Here is a 13,763-nt window from a genome sequence, read left to right on the forward strand (position 1 = left end):
CAACAGGTTACACCAACAGAACCACTTCAAGTGTAGCCAGTATCTTCCAACTGAGAAACACTCCCAAAAAGGTGCTAGCCAGTGAAACTGAGAATCATCTCTGCAGATTTTTTTAGAGGAATATGTACTCTCTTGCAAAGGAAATTGTAACCATAGCCAAAAAAATATTTATAGTGCTCTTCACCAAGCTGTTAGTGCAGGGGTACTAAAATATTTGTTAACATGGGGAAAAGTGAGAGTAGTCAACTTGTGAAGCTAGAACTTTATTGTTCATAGGTCAATCCATAAACATATTTGCCAGAAACTAAGAGCTGCTGACATTAAGCCAAAATTTTCATGGCCCAAGAACTCCCCTTTTATTCCAACATATAGCAACAGAGTCTGTAAATTATAAATTTCTTACTGTTAAATCAATTTCACGGTTAGGGAACATTTCTTTTAGACCAAGTTTAACGTATCAATTTACAGAAGAGTTAAGCACACAACAGTACGGCAAATTTATGATCCTGGGGTTTACTACCTGACATCCTCAATTCCCAATTTTGTGCCAATTGTACAAACTTCCAAGAGATGATGACTAGGAGCTCTTCTGGACAGACCTTCATTTGCAATACATGAATTTAGCCACCAGAAGAAAGACACAGCTATATTACCATTCACCAGTTTTATAAATCTAGTATCAAAATAAGCTAGCTATTATAGCCAGTCAACATTAAAGCAAAGAATTCTCATGGGTCCTCCAGAAGGAGACTGGAGTTCATATGAGACAAATGCTGCATAGTTCCCACTCTTGTCTCCTTGACTTTTTGGTCAGCTAACCTGTCAAATCCTGCTTAAACAACTGCTTAAACTTTTCTGAAATTTCTGCCCAGGTCAAATTCATGATCACATTTAGGGCCATATGCAATTTATTCAGTTCTGCTGAATACATCACTAAAATAAAATTTATGAAACTTAACTGAAAATTGATGCATCTAAGCAGCATTTCATGAAGTGGCTTGTACCCCTAACTGCCTAAGGGGTATCAGTTCAAAAATTACTTCCTTTAATATGCAACAACAGTAAAAAAAAAAAAAAAAAAAAAAGAGAAAGAAAGTAAGAGTTGAACTGTCATCAAGCCCCTTAAAAAGCAGGTAGGACTATTTTATTCATATATTAAAAATAATTTACTTTCCCAAAATAATGTACAATTAGAAGCAGTTCAGACTATTTTAAACACAGAGCTGGAAAGTGTTTGAAGAGAAACTAAGACTGAATCACATTGCACTGAACCAATATGCTGAAATGCTTTAAAATTCTCACTTGGAGCATTACTGCTTTAACCATGAATGTTTATTTAGTATGTGCACTAGGTAGGCTGTCAGACAGCTGCAAACGTGAGTCTCTGTTTACTTTTTCCTGCCACCTCCACCACTTGCAAGCATGGTGGCCACTCGAATGAAGATGTTCAGTGTATCGGTGTAGATACCCAGGCATCTAGGAAACAAGAAATCACAGTTACTAATATTAAACAGACACAGAATTATTTGTTGTTTCACACCATTATACTTCATTTTAAGAGCCTGCATAAACTATCTTTACAAAACCCAGCTAAGACTGTCCTTAGTGCTTTGTATGTCAAAGAACACCTGTATTTTGTTCTACCACCTCTGCCAGCAAGAACTATTTACAGAAATCCTACCAGACAGTATACTGCTTTCATAGAGGAACCACTGCTTTTATATTGAACTTTGATCTGTTTATCTCCAAGATTTTTCAAGATCAGTATTACTCTACTCTAATTAGAATAAAACAGAACCAAGGAGGTAAGAATTCACCTAGGATCAGGCAGACATTTACAAAAAAATTACTTGTTAGTCAGACTTTGTCTTTTACTGAGGAATCAATCCTTCCTTCACTATTACACCATTGCAGCGCTTTTATTTAGTGACAAAGACTGATAAATATTAAATGACTATGGAAAAATGAACTTTTTTTGTCTCAACTGATACTGACAGTTATTTTCAGAAAGCAGCTATACATTCTGTCAGCAATGCTTTAGAAAACAAAAATACGTTTCAGAATGTATCGCTGGAGGCATCACACATTCAATGCTATTTCTCACAATGATTTCAGTTTTTACTTCAGTATCTATTTTCTCACTGTTATTTTCAAACCCTGTGATTCTTCACATTTAACAGCAATACACTTTTGAACAATAAACAATAGGCTATTTCTGAAGCATACTTCACTCTAACTTGAGGCAAATTCTTACCCAGGCACTGAGATCAGCTGTGGCAACAGAGAACACTTACGCATTGATGGGGTCGTATTTAGTCACTCCGTAGAGGGGCAGAGTTTCAGCCCGTTTGACCACCAGCTGTGTGTCATAGAGCAGGAACATGCTGAAGAGCACCAGGCCGCCGTAGACCGCTACTGAATACAAGCCGGCACCAAGAGCAGAGGTGGGAGGCAAGAACATGGAACCTGGAGAGGAATGTACAACAGTGTTAAAGGTAACTGAGGGTATCTGCTACCCTGACCTAAGCCAAACTCCAGTCACTGGAGCATGCATTTTTCAGTAAGTGTTCAAGGCTCAGTTGGTAGTGTGTGTTTGATATCAAGAGCTTTAGCACACACACTGAAGATGTCACATATACAACCTGATCCATTCACTTTGAATGGATCATGACCATGGGGTCATGGAACTGTGCATTTTTCTTCAGGTGAAAGTACCTATAACTACAATGACTACAACACGTGAAGGAAAACAAGTGGATCAAGAACTAAGATCACACTTACTGCCTTCCCTACTCACTGGCAGTACCTAAAATACAAGGCATCCCAATTGGCTGTTTGTCAGACTAACATCTGCCAGAACCATAATTTCACATTTGTTTTCAAGAACAAACATGACAAGAGTATTTTCTGCTGTGCTGGAGTTGCAAAGGCTGTATTTAAGGCAAATCTTCACTGGGCAGACCACACTGCAACTGACTGCGAGCCATACCTTAGCAGCTTAAGTTTATAGCCTACTTAATATGACACTATTGAAACAGTATCTTACCAATTGAAGAAGCAATAACAAAGCCTAAGCCTACGCCAAGTGGTGCTCCCATGTTCAGGAATTTTTCACTTGGAGCACACATGGCCACAGTTGAGAGCCCCCCAACAATTCCAGCGGTGTACCAGGCAGCTCTGATCAGCAGAGGACCACCAAGGAAGGCAAGAGGAGCCACCACTGCACCCATGACACCTAGGCAAAGCAAAACAGAACACATGTAGGACTTGGAACTGCACATGCCAAACCCACTTGATTTTTTCATCTCCAGTCAGATGGCATGGCTCAAACTAATCCATGCACAACAAAACACCAATGCACTTGATTGTGCTCTTATGTAGAAGAGCACAATAAATTAGCAACCTTAAATTCCACAACATACTTTTATTTAGCACTAGAATACTTCAGTGAGCTCATCTTGGGAAAAAAAAAGATTAACAAAAGTCAACATACTGATAGGTTCATAACAGAGCTGGTAAGAAGAGGCATTTAACACAGACTAATCAACTACATAACAGCATTAGGAGCATGCAACACTTAAAAGCAGGACAGATTTTTGATACAACAATTAGTTAGGCAAGTAAATCAGATTTTTTTGCTAGAGGCTTGTAGGAAACGTGTATCTAGCCCATTAATATCTCATTAGGTTGTTCCACTTAATAACAATCACTGCAATAAACACGGTTTCTTCTTGGCAGACGTGTTAGCTCTGGAGAGGTAAACATGATTCCAGTGCCCAACATCCACATGTCTTTTCTGAACAAGAAAGTATTTCTGGCAAAACAGTTTTGAAAAAATGAGAGCTATTGTTATTTGAAGTAGGCATCATTAGCGAGAAATTGATCTGTGCTCACAGCTTTAATACCTGATGGACACATATCTCAAAAGTGAACTACTATTAAAATCACTTTTTCTAGTCAGGTTTTCAAATACCTCCTATTCTGCACAGCTGAAGAATGGTTAGTGTAGGCAAGAGCACTTACAGAAGTGGTGGTAGAAAGCAAAAAACCAAAGCAGCCATGAAACCATCTAGGTTCTATTCAATTGGAGTATACATACCTCAAGTTTAACTTGAGCATGACTTTTAGAAGATTATGAACACTAGGGTCCTGTTAAGGACACTTAAAATACATCTTTCCTTTCATTCAGGAGTTCTTGCTGATCTCTGAAAAAATTCCAACTCCCCTACAGCAGTATGTAAAAATTTAAAGCTGGAGTTTTGTTAAAGTAAGTATCTGGTCACACTGAAGCACAGACATCTCTACAATGAACACTGAAACCACATACCTGAATGCATCATCCATGCTGCATGTTTAGCTACTGGATTATTTTCATAGGGTATGCTCCTGACCAACATTCCAGCACCAATCATGGCTGCAAAAGTTGCACCAATTGCCTGAAGAAACAGCATTACAGAGCTCAAGTTAGCTTATGGACATATGGTCTCTGTTCTAATCTCTTAGTCTAAAAGTCAGCACTGATTCTGAAAACAGCAACCTAATTCAATTCATTCCTCTACCACACTGGTCAGAAGTGTACAACTTTTATCACCAATGACACTTCATCAAATTAATCTCCCTAAGTTACGTAGGTGTTGGCACTTAACTGTTATTGTTTCACTCTGCTCAAGACACTGAATATGTACTAAGCCTACCAGTGTCATTTCACCCTTGGCCAACAGGAGACAGCTTTCAAAGTGCTACACAGGAGAGCACAGGGAGGAGTAAAAAGGCACAGGGGCCTCAGTTTCTATTCACACACAGCAATGCAAACTGTGCCATTAGCTTTAGGTAGCTATTTCTGAGAGGTTCTTACTTGCATATATACAGCTGATAAGGACAGCATAGCATTTTTTTGCTCATGTAGTTTGTCTTTGACAAATCAACAAAGCAGTATAGAAAAAACATGTTAGAATGTGACCAGAATCATCAAATCTTACACCACAAAGTAGCATCAGGCTACCTGAATAGTCTTTATGGATAAGGACAGCAATGTAGGTTAAGTTTTGCCTTACTTTCCACCAAGTAGTTTACATTTCTCCTTTTTTTTTTTTACTATATTAACCATCATCTGGGGGCATTTCTCAGCAAATACTTTTATTTTTATAACAAAGCTTACCAGCCAGGAGCCCTTTGTCATGAGGTTCATGAGTGCAGGCGATCTGCTCACTGCTGCAGCAGACAGAGCTGTCATGCCAATGCTGCCCGCAAAGTACATGTATGTAGACTGAATTCTGTCCTTCACATACTGTGGCCAAATACTGAAAAAGAAGCAGTCATAAAGAGCTGTGCAGTTACCAGGTTCAGAATTGAGAGCAGCTAAAACCACAATCAAACAGTTAAGTGCATTCACAGCCATGGATATAAAGGAGGTTTCATAACAGTGATTTGGTCTAGCAGCTTCTGCCATGAGTTCACTTTACAATTGGGACTGAACTTGTCAATCTTGCTGATTTAATCTTACGTTAACTCAGTAGAAACACTGAAAAGTACAAATAATGCTAAGTATAATTCAATTCTAAGCAGGAAGCACACATGGAAAACAGAGTAATGAACACTTTTAACTACAGAAAAAATAGAGAATGGGGTGTATACATAACGAACTGGTTTCAGGTAAAGATCTACAGAATGTGTACTGGCACTAAGCAGCCTGCTGAGCAGCTCACTAATTGCTGAGTCACAGTGCACATGGTTATCTGACACCACAGGACACAAATGTCATTTTGAGAGCTCTAACAATAGCAACAGACCTACACTTAAGTGAGTTTCTACAGTATCATTTGCTCACACTACAGAGAGAGAACCTTCCCTGCTAACACTAAATTTAAACACAGTGCATGCATTCTTTCCCACTTCACTCTTTTGACCTGTTATTCAAGGCTCGTGCAGAAAAGAATTAGATATAGCTCTATCTATGACAAGCTTCTCACAGACACAAACAGCACACATTCAGCATAAATGCAGACTACAACTTCCAAATACTAATGCAAAATAAAGCAAAATGTCCCCAGCATACATTTCTCCCAAGCCCATGGTTATTACTACCCATCTTTTAAGTCTAACTATACAGTTTTGCCATCAGCCAGGGTTTTTTTTGACCAAGGAGCAATTCACCGAAGTTCTAAGAACATGTTTATTAGATCAAAGCTTATGCCTAGATACAGTGTTTAATGAGGACTTTTTTAACAGCTGTATTAAAGTTTAATAAGCAGTCTCATAAGAACACCAGGGAAACTGGTGTTAGCAATGCTTTTCAGAAGACCACACTTCCAAAGTTATCTGAAGCACACCTTGTAAGACACCTGCAGAGGCATAGGTGGGGGCTTACTCTTCAGAGCTTAGAAAAATATGAGTGTATACTGGGTGATAGCAGCTAAAGAAGAGACAGATAAAGAGATTTGCTTCATTAAAGGAGTAAACCATCTTACTTACGCAGCTCTTTCGATAGCTCCAATCTCACTGGACATGCCCATTCCATAGTAGCACAGGGCTCCCAGGCCCACAGCAGCCCCTCCAGCAACAATGAATTTCCCCAGGCGATCAGCTGTGTAAAGAAATAAAAACACACACTCTTATTAATGCTTTTTCTTGGATAGTTAACAACATCCTTGTGTGAATTTTGATGTGTCTGCGGTAGCTGCTCCATTTTACCCCTCCTTCTTAAAGCTTCACTTAAGTTCAAGTCAGTTCACTTACTAGTTTCAGTAGTAACAACCATGTTACTTCTTTTAAGGAAGTTTTAAGTTAAGTTTCAAAGATTCTCAGTATTTAAAGCAGAGCTCCTCTACCTTTAAGTGCAGTTTCTGCAGATGGCTCAAATGCTGCTTCTTTCACTTCCTGGCTAAGTTTTCCACGTCTTGTGCCCATTTTTACTCTGGAGGCATAACTCTGTTAGATTCAGAAATAACATAAAAATATTTAATGAAATAAAATAGAAGATATCAATTTTATTACCAACTTACTACACTTAAAATTATTAATTAATCTCTTATTAATCTGTGCTTACCTTCATACACACAAAGCAACTGTGCTCATGGAAAATAAGTGAACATTAAAATTTAGGAACCTGTGTGAAAAACATTCACATATTCTAGAAGTACAGAACCAGTGCAGTGAATTCCAGAAGCTGGAATTTTCAGACTGCATTTCTTCTACTCTACTCCCACTGTACTAAACACTGCCACAAACCTCTTTTAAATATAAAAGCATAAGCATTACTTTTTTGTTTTGTAAAATGTGTTTTGCTTTCTATGCTAAAACACTCTTCATGAAAACACTTCATTGTAAAAAGAAAGTCTTGCACAATACTTACATTTTACAGACACTAAAGCTGGAAAAGCAGCATAATTTTTTTGCTTTTAAGTCTAACCTTGATTTATAGAACAAACCTTGAACGAAGGCCTAGAAACTCAAGATTTGTAAGGTCAACAAGCTACAAGTAATTATAGTATGCTGATCACAGTCTTAGTAAGTTGCAAGAGCAACACAGAATACACTCATATTTAAATTCAAAACCAAAAGTTTTCTGACCACTTTTTACAGGAATTTTTAAATTAAATTGCATCTGAGCAGTCAAGGACATGAAGCTGAGTTTGTTTCAACACTAAAATACAAAGCCTACAAGCATTACTCTCATCAGCCATTAGAACACTACAATTCAAGGGTTTTACCAGAGCCCTTCAGTTTGGTTGTGTTTGGCAGCTAATGAAATCCAGCCCAACACTAGAACATTCACACACAGAAAAAACCCACCATGTACCTATAAACTTAAGAATGCTTCAGAGGAAAATAAAAAGGAGGTGAAGAATTTGCCACTAGCACTTTCATCAAGATGTCAGAAGAGCAACAACAGCCCTTAACAGTTGTGAGCTGCAGGTCTGACATCCTCTCTCAATGAAGAATAAACAGTGTCTAAGGGACAGTCTGGTTTTTAAAAAAGTTGGTTAGATCTGTGATTGTCCTGCCATAGCTTAGAAATTTCTCTAACCTAAACAACAGCTCTAAACACATATTGGGATTAAAATAATTGAAAGGAAAGTGTTCATTTTAATGTTATATTTCAGACTCTAACTTGTGAGCAGGGAGACAGGACAATAATTTCTACTCCTCCCACCTTACCTAGTAAGGCCTGCCCATCTCTACCTACCTCTTTTGCCCATTAATTTCAATACACAAGTCAGTCACTGAAACAGAAGATTTCACTTCAACTGCTCCAAAACCCCTGTGTTTTGACTGAAAAACATTCTCCCTTCAGTAAATTAGAGTAGGCACCTCAAACAAGTAGAAGCCTCATGCTCATTCACATCACGTACTCCATGGAAAGCAATTCTTTTGGCATTACACTCAACCCTTTAAAATAAATGCAGTCAGGGCCATCAGAAAGAGAACTACCTTACCTGGCTAGGCTGCCACAGCCTGTATGCTTTTATACTGGAGCTCCTCAAGGCTGGGGAAGCCTGACTGATGGTGGGGCGGATGGCCTGGCATGGCAGTGCCCTCAGGCACACCAGCCTGGCAGCCAGCATGGTTGCTTAGATGACTTAACACACTGTGATCCTGCAAATGCACAAGAAAATGTTTTTGCTGTTTTTTTACATGGTTTTCAGACAAGGTACACTTACTACTTATTCTCAACTATGACAGAAGTAATAAACCAAACAAATCAACCAAAGAAAATCTGCAGTAAAAACAGTATTATTACTGAAGTACTGCAATAGCAGTTCTTGAATACAAAGTTTAACCTTGCTTTACCTGTATTTGTTTCCCAGTTCCATCAGAGACTTCTCTCTCACAGTTTACTTAAAGACAGGAGCACATACCACTTTTCATATGCATAAATTAAATCAAAACCCTTTATGTATTTATGTTTGAGTTACTTTAGCAACTAACCTCTGTTTTGAGACACTACACTGCATAACTACTCTGCTCTCCAAATTTACTTAAAACTCCATGGAAGTATAAACCCAAATGTTCAACCAGCACAATATGTACAGTGGAAAATACTCAGGGAGAGATTTTAAGCCAACCTTTAAAGAACTGGTTAGCTTTATGGGCACAGCATTTGGTCAAGGTCACAGCCCAGAACACAGGTTCAGGTGCAATTCTGACCAGAAAACAATGACCACTCACGGGTAAATTGACAGCACCAGCAGAGCCAGCCTGTGTGTCCCACTGGTAGCATGAAAACTGCCAACTCACTGCCGCAAATGGTGCATCTCATACAAAAAACCCCAAGGCCTTTGAGTCACTTTAATGTACTTTAACTACAATTACACACGACCTCTGATATCATGGGACACCACAACTACCAGAGCCTTTTTTCAAATGACCAGTCATACCTTGTACGTGCAGTGATAAATATAAGCTAAGGGTATTCTAAAGAAAAGCAGGTTTAAACACCAGTGAGAAACAAGCACGCACAGCACTGGCAAGCTCACATTAATCACAGAGAAGTGACAGAGAATATAATAATCCTGCTGCTAGAAAGTCACTTTGCTCTGCAGCGCAGTTATGAAATGCTGCTTTTGCAACGGGAAGTACTTTACGAAGTGCATCCTGATTGTGCCATTAAACGCAGCTCTCCCACGGGGATGACACGGTCTGCAGGAACTGACAGGGCCTGCTCGCTGGATTTAACTTTTCTTTTTGGAAACTGGTATTTAGAGCAAGGTAACTAAGGTAACCCTTTATCAAGAGCACGGAGGGCAGAGAGCTAAAAACAGAACAACATTCCCACATATTAACTGGCAGTGGCGTAACGAAGCGCTGGAGTGACACTGCCGCCCCACAGCGCGCAGAAACCCCTCCCAGCACCGGCTGGGCGGCGGCCGCCGCCGCCTTACTCAGCCCGGGCGGGTCCTCTCCCGCTTTCGGCCCACTCCCCGCCCCGGTACCGGTCCCGCACCTGTCCCGGGCCGGCCCCGCGCAGTCCCCGCCGCCTCTTGCGCGCTCGGCCCAGCTCCGCCACCGCACCAGGCCCGGCCCCAGCAGCGGAAGTGACGCAGAGCCACCCCGCGCGCCCCCCGCGACTGGCTCGCTCCGGCCACGTGACCCCCGGGCCCCCGGGCGCCATTGGCCGGCGGGGCGGTGACGCGCGCGCGGCCGCCATCTTTGTCCGGGGCAGCGATGGTTCTGGAAGCGCGCGGGCGGGCCCGCCGGCAGGGGGCGCACGCGGGTGGCGCAGCGGTCAGTGATGGGGAGAATGGCGCGGTCAGTGAGGGGAGGAATGGCGGTGTCAGTGAGGGGGGGAACGGCGGGGTCAGTGAGGGGGGGAACGGCGCGGTCAGTGATGGGGAGAATGGCGCGGTCAGTGAGGGGAGGAATGGCGCGGTCAGTGAGGGGGGGAACGGCGGGGTCAGTGAGGGGGAGGAATGGCGCGGTCAGTGAGGGGGAGGAATGGCGCGGTCAGTGAGGGGGAGGAATGGCGCGGTCAGTGAGGGGGGGAATGGCGCGGCCTGTGGGCACGGCAGGGCGGGAGCGCTCCACGGGCACGGCGGTATGCTGCCAACCTGCCGACAGGGTCTGACCCAGCTCGCGGCCTCCGCCGCTGCTCGCTACCTGTGAATTGCAGGCTTGTCCTTCCCAGCGTGCCAGAAAGCTCAGGACCTTTGCGTTTCCTTCCCTTACAGCACAGCACTCTGGAAGCGGGAGGTAAATCTCCGTAACCTCTTTGGAGTGACGCCTCTCTTCCTTGTGGATGTAGTACATGCTTTAAGGCTGGTGCTCAGGTGCCAGGGCTGTGTACATAAATGACAGAAATGGATGCTGCCAGCTCTAATCCCAGCTTTGCAGGGGCGCTCCACAGCCCTTCCCGGGGCTAAACACTCCGTTCTGGACTAAACTCTTTCTCTACTGGCAGCTTCCTTCCAGCCTCACTCCAAATGGAGCGCTGAGATTTTTTCCAAGTTTAATCCTAAACTGAGCCTTAGGAAGGACAGAGCAGCACTTCCCTGGAGTATCAAATCCCCAAATGGAGCCAAATTTTGATTTGGGAGCCCCTTTCCAGCTCCACTCCAGCCACAGCTCTGTCGTTTCTTTCAGGCTTAACACTACGTATGGCCGTAGTTCTTCACTGCCAAGTAAAACACTGAAGAGTCTTGAGCAGGATCAAAGACAAATATACTAAAAAAAATGTGTTGAATATAGAATTAAGTCCAGAAATAGAATGAGAGTTACAGATACACTTTTGAGAATTGTGAGATTAGCCTTTCTGTATCTCAGAGCCTCCTTGTTTAAACTGTAAGAAAGGAAATACAGTGACCTGCCAGTTCACAAAATGAAAGCCAAGAGAGATCAGATATGGAAGAGGTCTGAAAATGCACCAGCATGTAAGATCTTGGGGAAGAATCTGAATTTAGAAGCATGAAGCAGAAGAATACATGACAGAAGGGTGTAAATTCCATCAGAAGAGGCCAGACCTACCGGGGTTTGAGATCTAATTCTTTCTTACTCTGACACTTGTTTGCTTTCTGTTGGAGTAAGTGAATCCAGATCTTTGGTGTATATTGTACTGAGGTCTCCTACAACTCAAGAAAAAAAGTCTGTTTCAGCCCATGAATATGTTGTTTATTTAGGGACTTGTAGTGCTTATTTCAGAGTTTGTAACACTCTATAATTGCTAGGTACTAAAGGATTCATTATAATAATTAATATTTAAATTTATAATTAAGTTATTAATAGTAATAATTTATGCAAGGAATCAAACTTACCTCTTTTACTACAGCTTATAATCATGTAAAGAACTCTCCTGAGACTTTCAAATAAGATACTCATCCCAGTTTTTCCCGAAACTGTTTCTTAAATAGATAATTTTGTCAGAAGCAACCCAAATCTACTCAGGGCCCACCCGGCAGCAAACTCAGCTGTTGGAGCCTTCCCACCGAAATTTGCCTGCTAAGAGATACTGCTTTCCTCCTCGATGGTGAACGCCTGTAAATGCTCTCGCTGGCCAAATGTGTGAGCGGGTGTTGGGGGCAGCAGCGGCCTCTGAGGTCCTGAGGAGTTTCTCGGTTGGAAGCAGCAGGTTGAATCCTGTCTGGGGTGCCCCTGCAGCTCTCTGTAGGGCAGGAAGGCCATGGCTCCGGTCCCTGTGCCAGCCGGTGACACTGCAGAGTGCCGAGCTGTGCAGCACCTGGAGCTCCTGCCGACAAGAGCAGGGATAACAGCAGGATAGAGAGGCTTGGCGGGGAGACGGCAGCCAAATGCTCACATAAAAACTGGCTTTTTAACTCTGGAGCACTGCCCCTTCGTGGGACTGTGTTCAAATGCTCTGTGGTCTGGTGCTGTTCAGCGCCTTTGTTCACGGCATGGATGATCGCACAGAGGTGCCCTCAGATTTGCAGTGGTACGGACCTCGAAGGGGTGTTTTGCTGCACCAGGTGGTTGTGCCGCCATCCAGGGGGAAGTCGACTGGCCGGGGAATTGGGCAAACAGGAATGTCGTGCACTTGAGCAGAAGGAAGTGCAAAGCCCTGCACCTGGGGAGGAGCAGCCCCATGCACCAGCACGGGCTGGGGCTCTCCAGCTGGAGAGTAGAAAGATGCAGGCGCACTAGAGAGAGTCCACAGGGGTGATTGGCTGCCAAGGACAGGCTGAGAAAAGTGGGGCTGCTCCATCAGAAGACAGAAGGGCTCAGGGCACTTTATCAGTGTGTGTAAATAGCTGATGGCAGGGAGCAAAGGAGCCAGACTCTTCTCTTTGATTTCTGGTGGCAGGACAATAGGCAATGGACCTAAACTGAAATACAAGACTTTTTTTTTTTTTTTTTTTTAAAGTAAGAAATTTTTAGTGATTTTTTCTTATTTTTTTACTGTAGGGGTGGTTGAACAGTGGAACAGGTTGCTCAGAACACTGTGGAATCCTATGGAGATTTTCAGAAGCTGACTGGACATAGGCCTGAACAACCTTCTTGTGCAGGAGGGTTGGCCTAGAACATCTCCAGAGGTCCCTGCCAACCTCAGCTATTCTATGAATCTACAAAGTAGTAATACAAAGTATTGTTGATTCCTGAAGGATCTGAAGCACTTTTAGCTTTTTTAGGACTGATATGCACTAATAAGAGGTGTTTGGAAAACAGTAAATAACTGTTAAAAAAAAAGTTATTTTCAAAGCAACAAAAATAATAGTAATAAAAAAGAAACTTTGTAAAGATAATGTTTTTGAAAATAGGTGAACAATTCCTCAGTAGTTAATAAACAGGAAAACTTGTACTGAAAATTTTTACTTGTAGGTGAACATTTCTTAAAATTTTTTTTAGGCCACATTTTCAACAACATGTTTTGCATGTATTGGAGATCTTACATTTCTCTAGAGAAGGTCAAATACAGTTTGATATTAGAGGGTTAACTTCTAATTAGAAATCCTGCAATATCAGAAAGTGCCATTATGAGGGGACTTGAGTATCCTGAGGGAAGTGTGAAGTCAGGCTCCAAACCTTGCCTCTCCTCCAGGCAGGAGCCAGGTGAGGAACAGCCCTTCTTCACCTGCTTCCCAGCCCTGCTAGTTCCCAGCAGTGACATTCCCATCAATGGCAGATGCCAGGGCTTAAGGGATGGTGGTCTCCAACTGCCATGCCCAAGGGGAAGGCTGATCTGACTCCAAGAGACTAGTCCAAGCTCTGTTCCCCATGTCCTGTAGGAGAAATATCATGTGTTTACAAAAAATGAAGTCAGCCTGTTCTTAGAGATAAATAGTTTCTGAAGGGATTTTGTTGCCTTGCCCTGGAAG

At 42.3% G+C, this 13,763-nt stretch overlaps 1 protein-coding gene across 1 annotated transcript; it reads right to left on the minus strand.

Moving 5' to 3' along the window:
- Positions 1 to 247: 247 nt before the first annotated feature.
- Positions 248 to 10,057, minus strand: GHITM (growth hormone inducible transmembrane protein). The gene is made up of 9 exons (XM_014250460.2): positions 9,944 to 10,057; positions 8,436 to 8,595; positions 6,828 to 6,927; positions 6,472 to 6,583; positions 5,159 to 5,300; positions 4,328 to 4,436; positions 3,047 to 3,235; positions 2,295 to 2,466; positions 248 to 1,476 (listed from the first exon to the last, which is right to left on the minus strand). The coding sequence occupies exons 2-9, from the start codon at positions 8,562 to 8,564 to the stop codon at positions 1,389 to 1,391; spliced, it is 1,041 nt and encodes a 346-aa protein (XP_014105935.1). The 5' UTR covers positions 8,565 to 8,595; positions 9,944 to 10,057; the 3' UTR covers positions 248 to 1,388.
- Positions 10,058 to 13,763: the final 3,706 nt, after the last annotated feature.

This window comes from Pseudopodoces humilis, chromosome 9 (assembly GCF_049639895.1).
Source record: "Pseudopodoces humilis isolate 2021_Gansu_Grassland_sample_001 chromosome 9, ASM4963989v1, whole genome shotgun sequence".
In the NCBI taxonomy this organism is placed as follows: Eukaryota; Metazoa; Chordata; class Aves; order Passeriformes; family Paridae; genus Pseudopodoces; species Pseudopodoces humilis.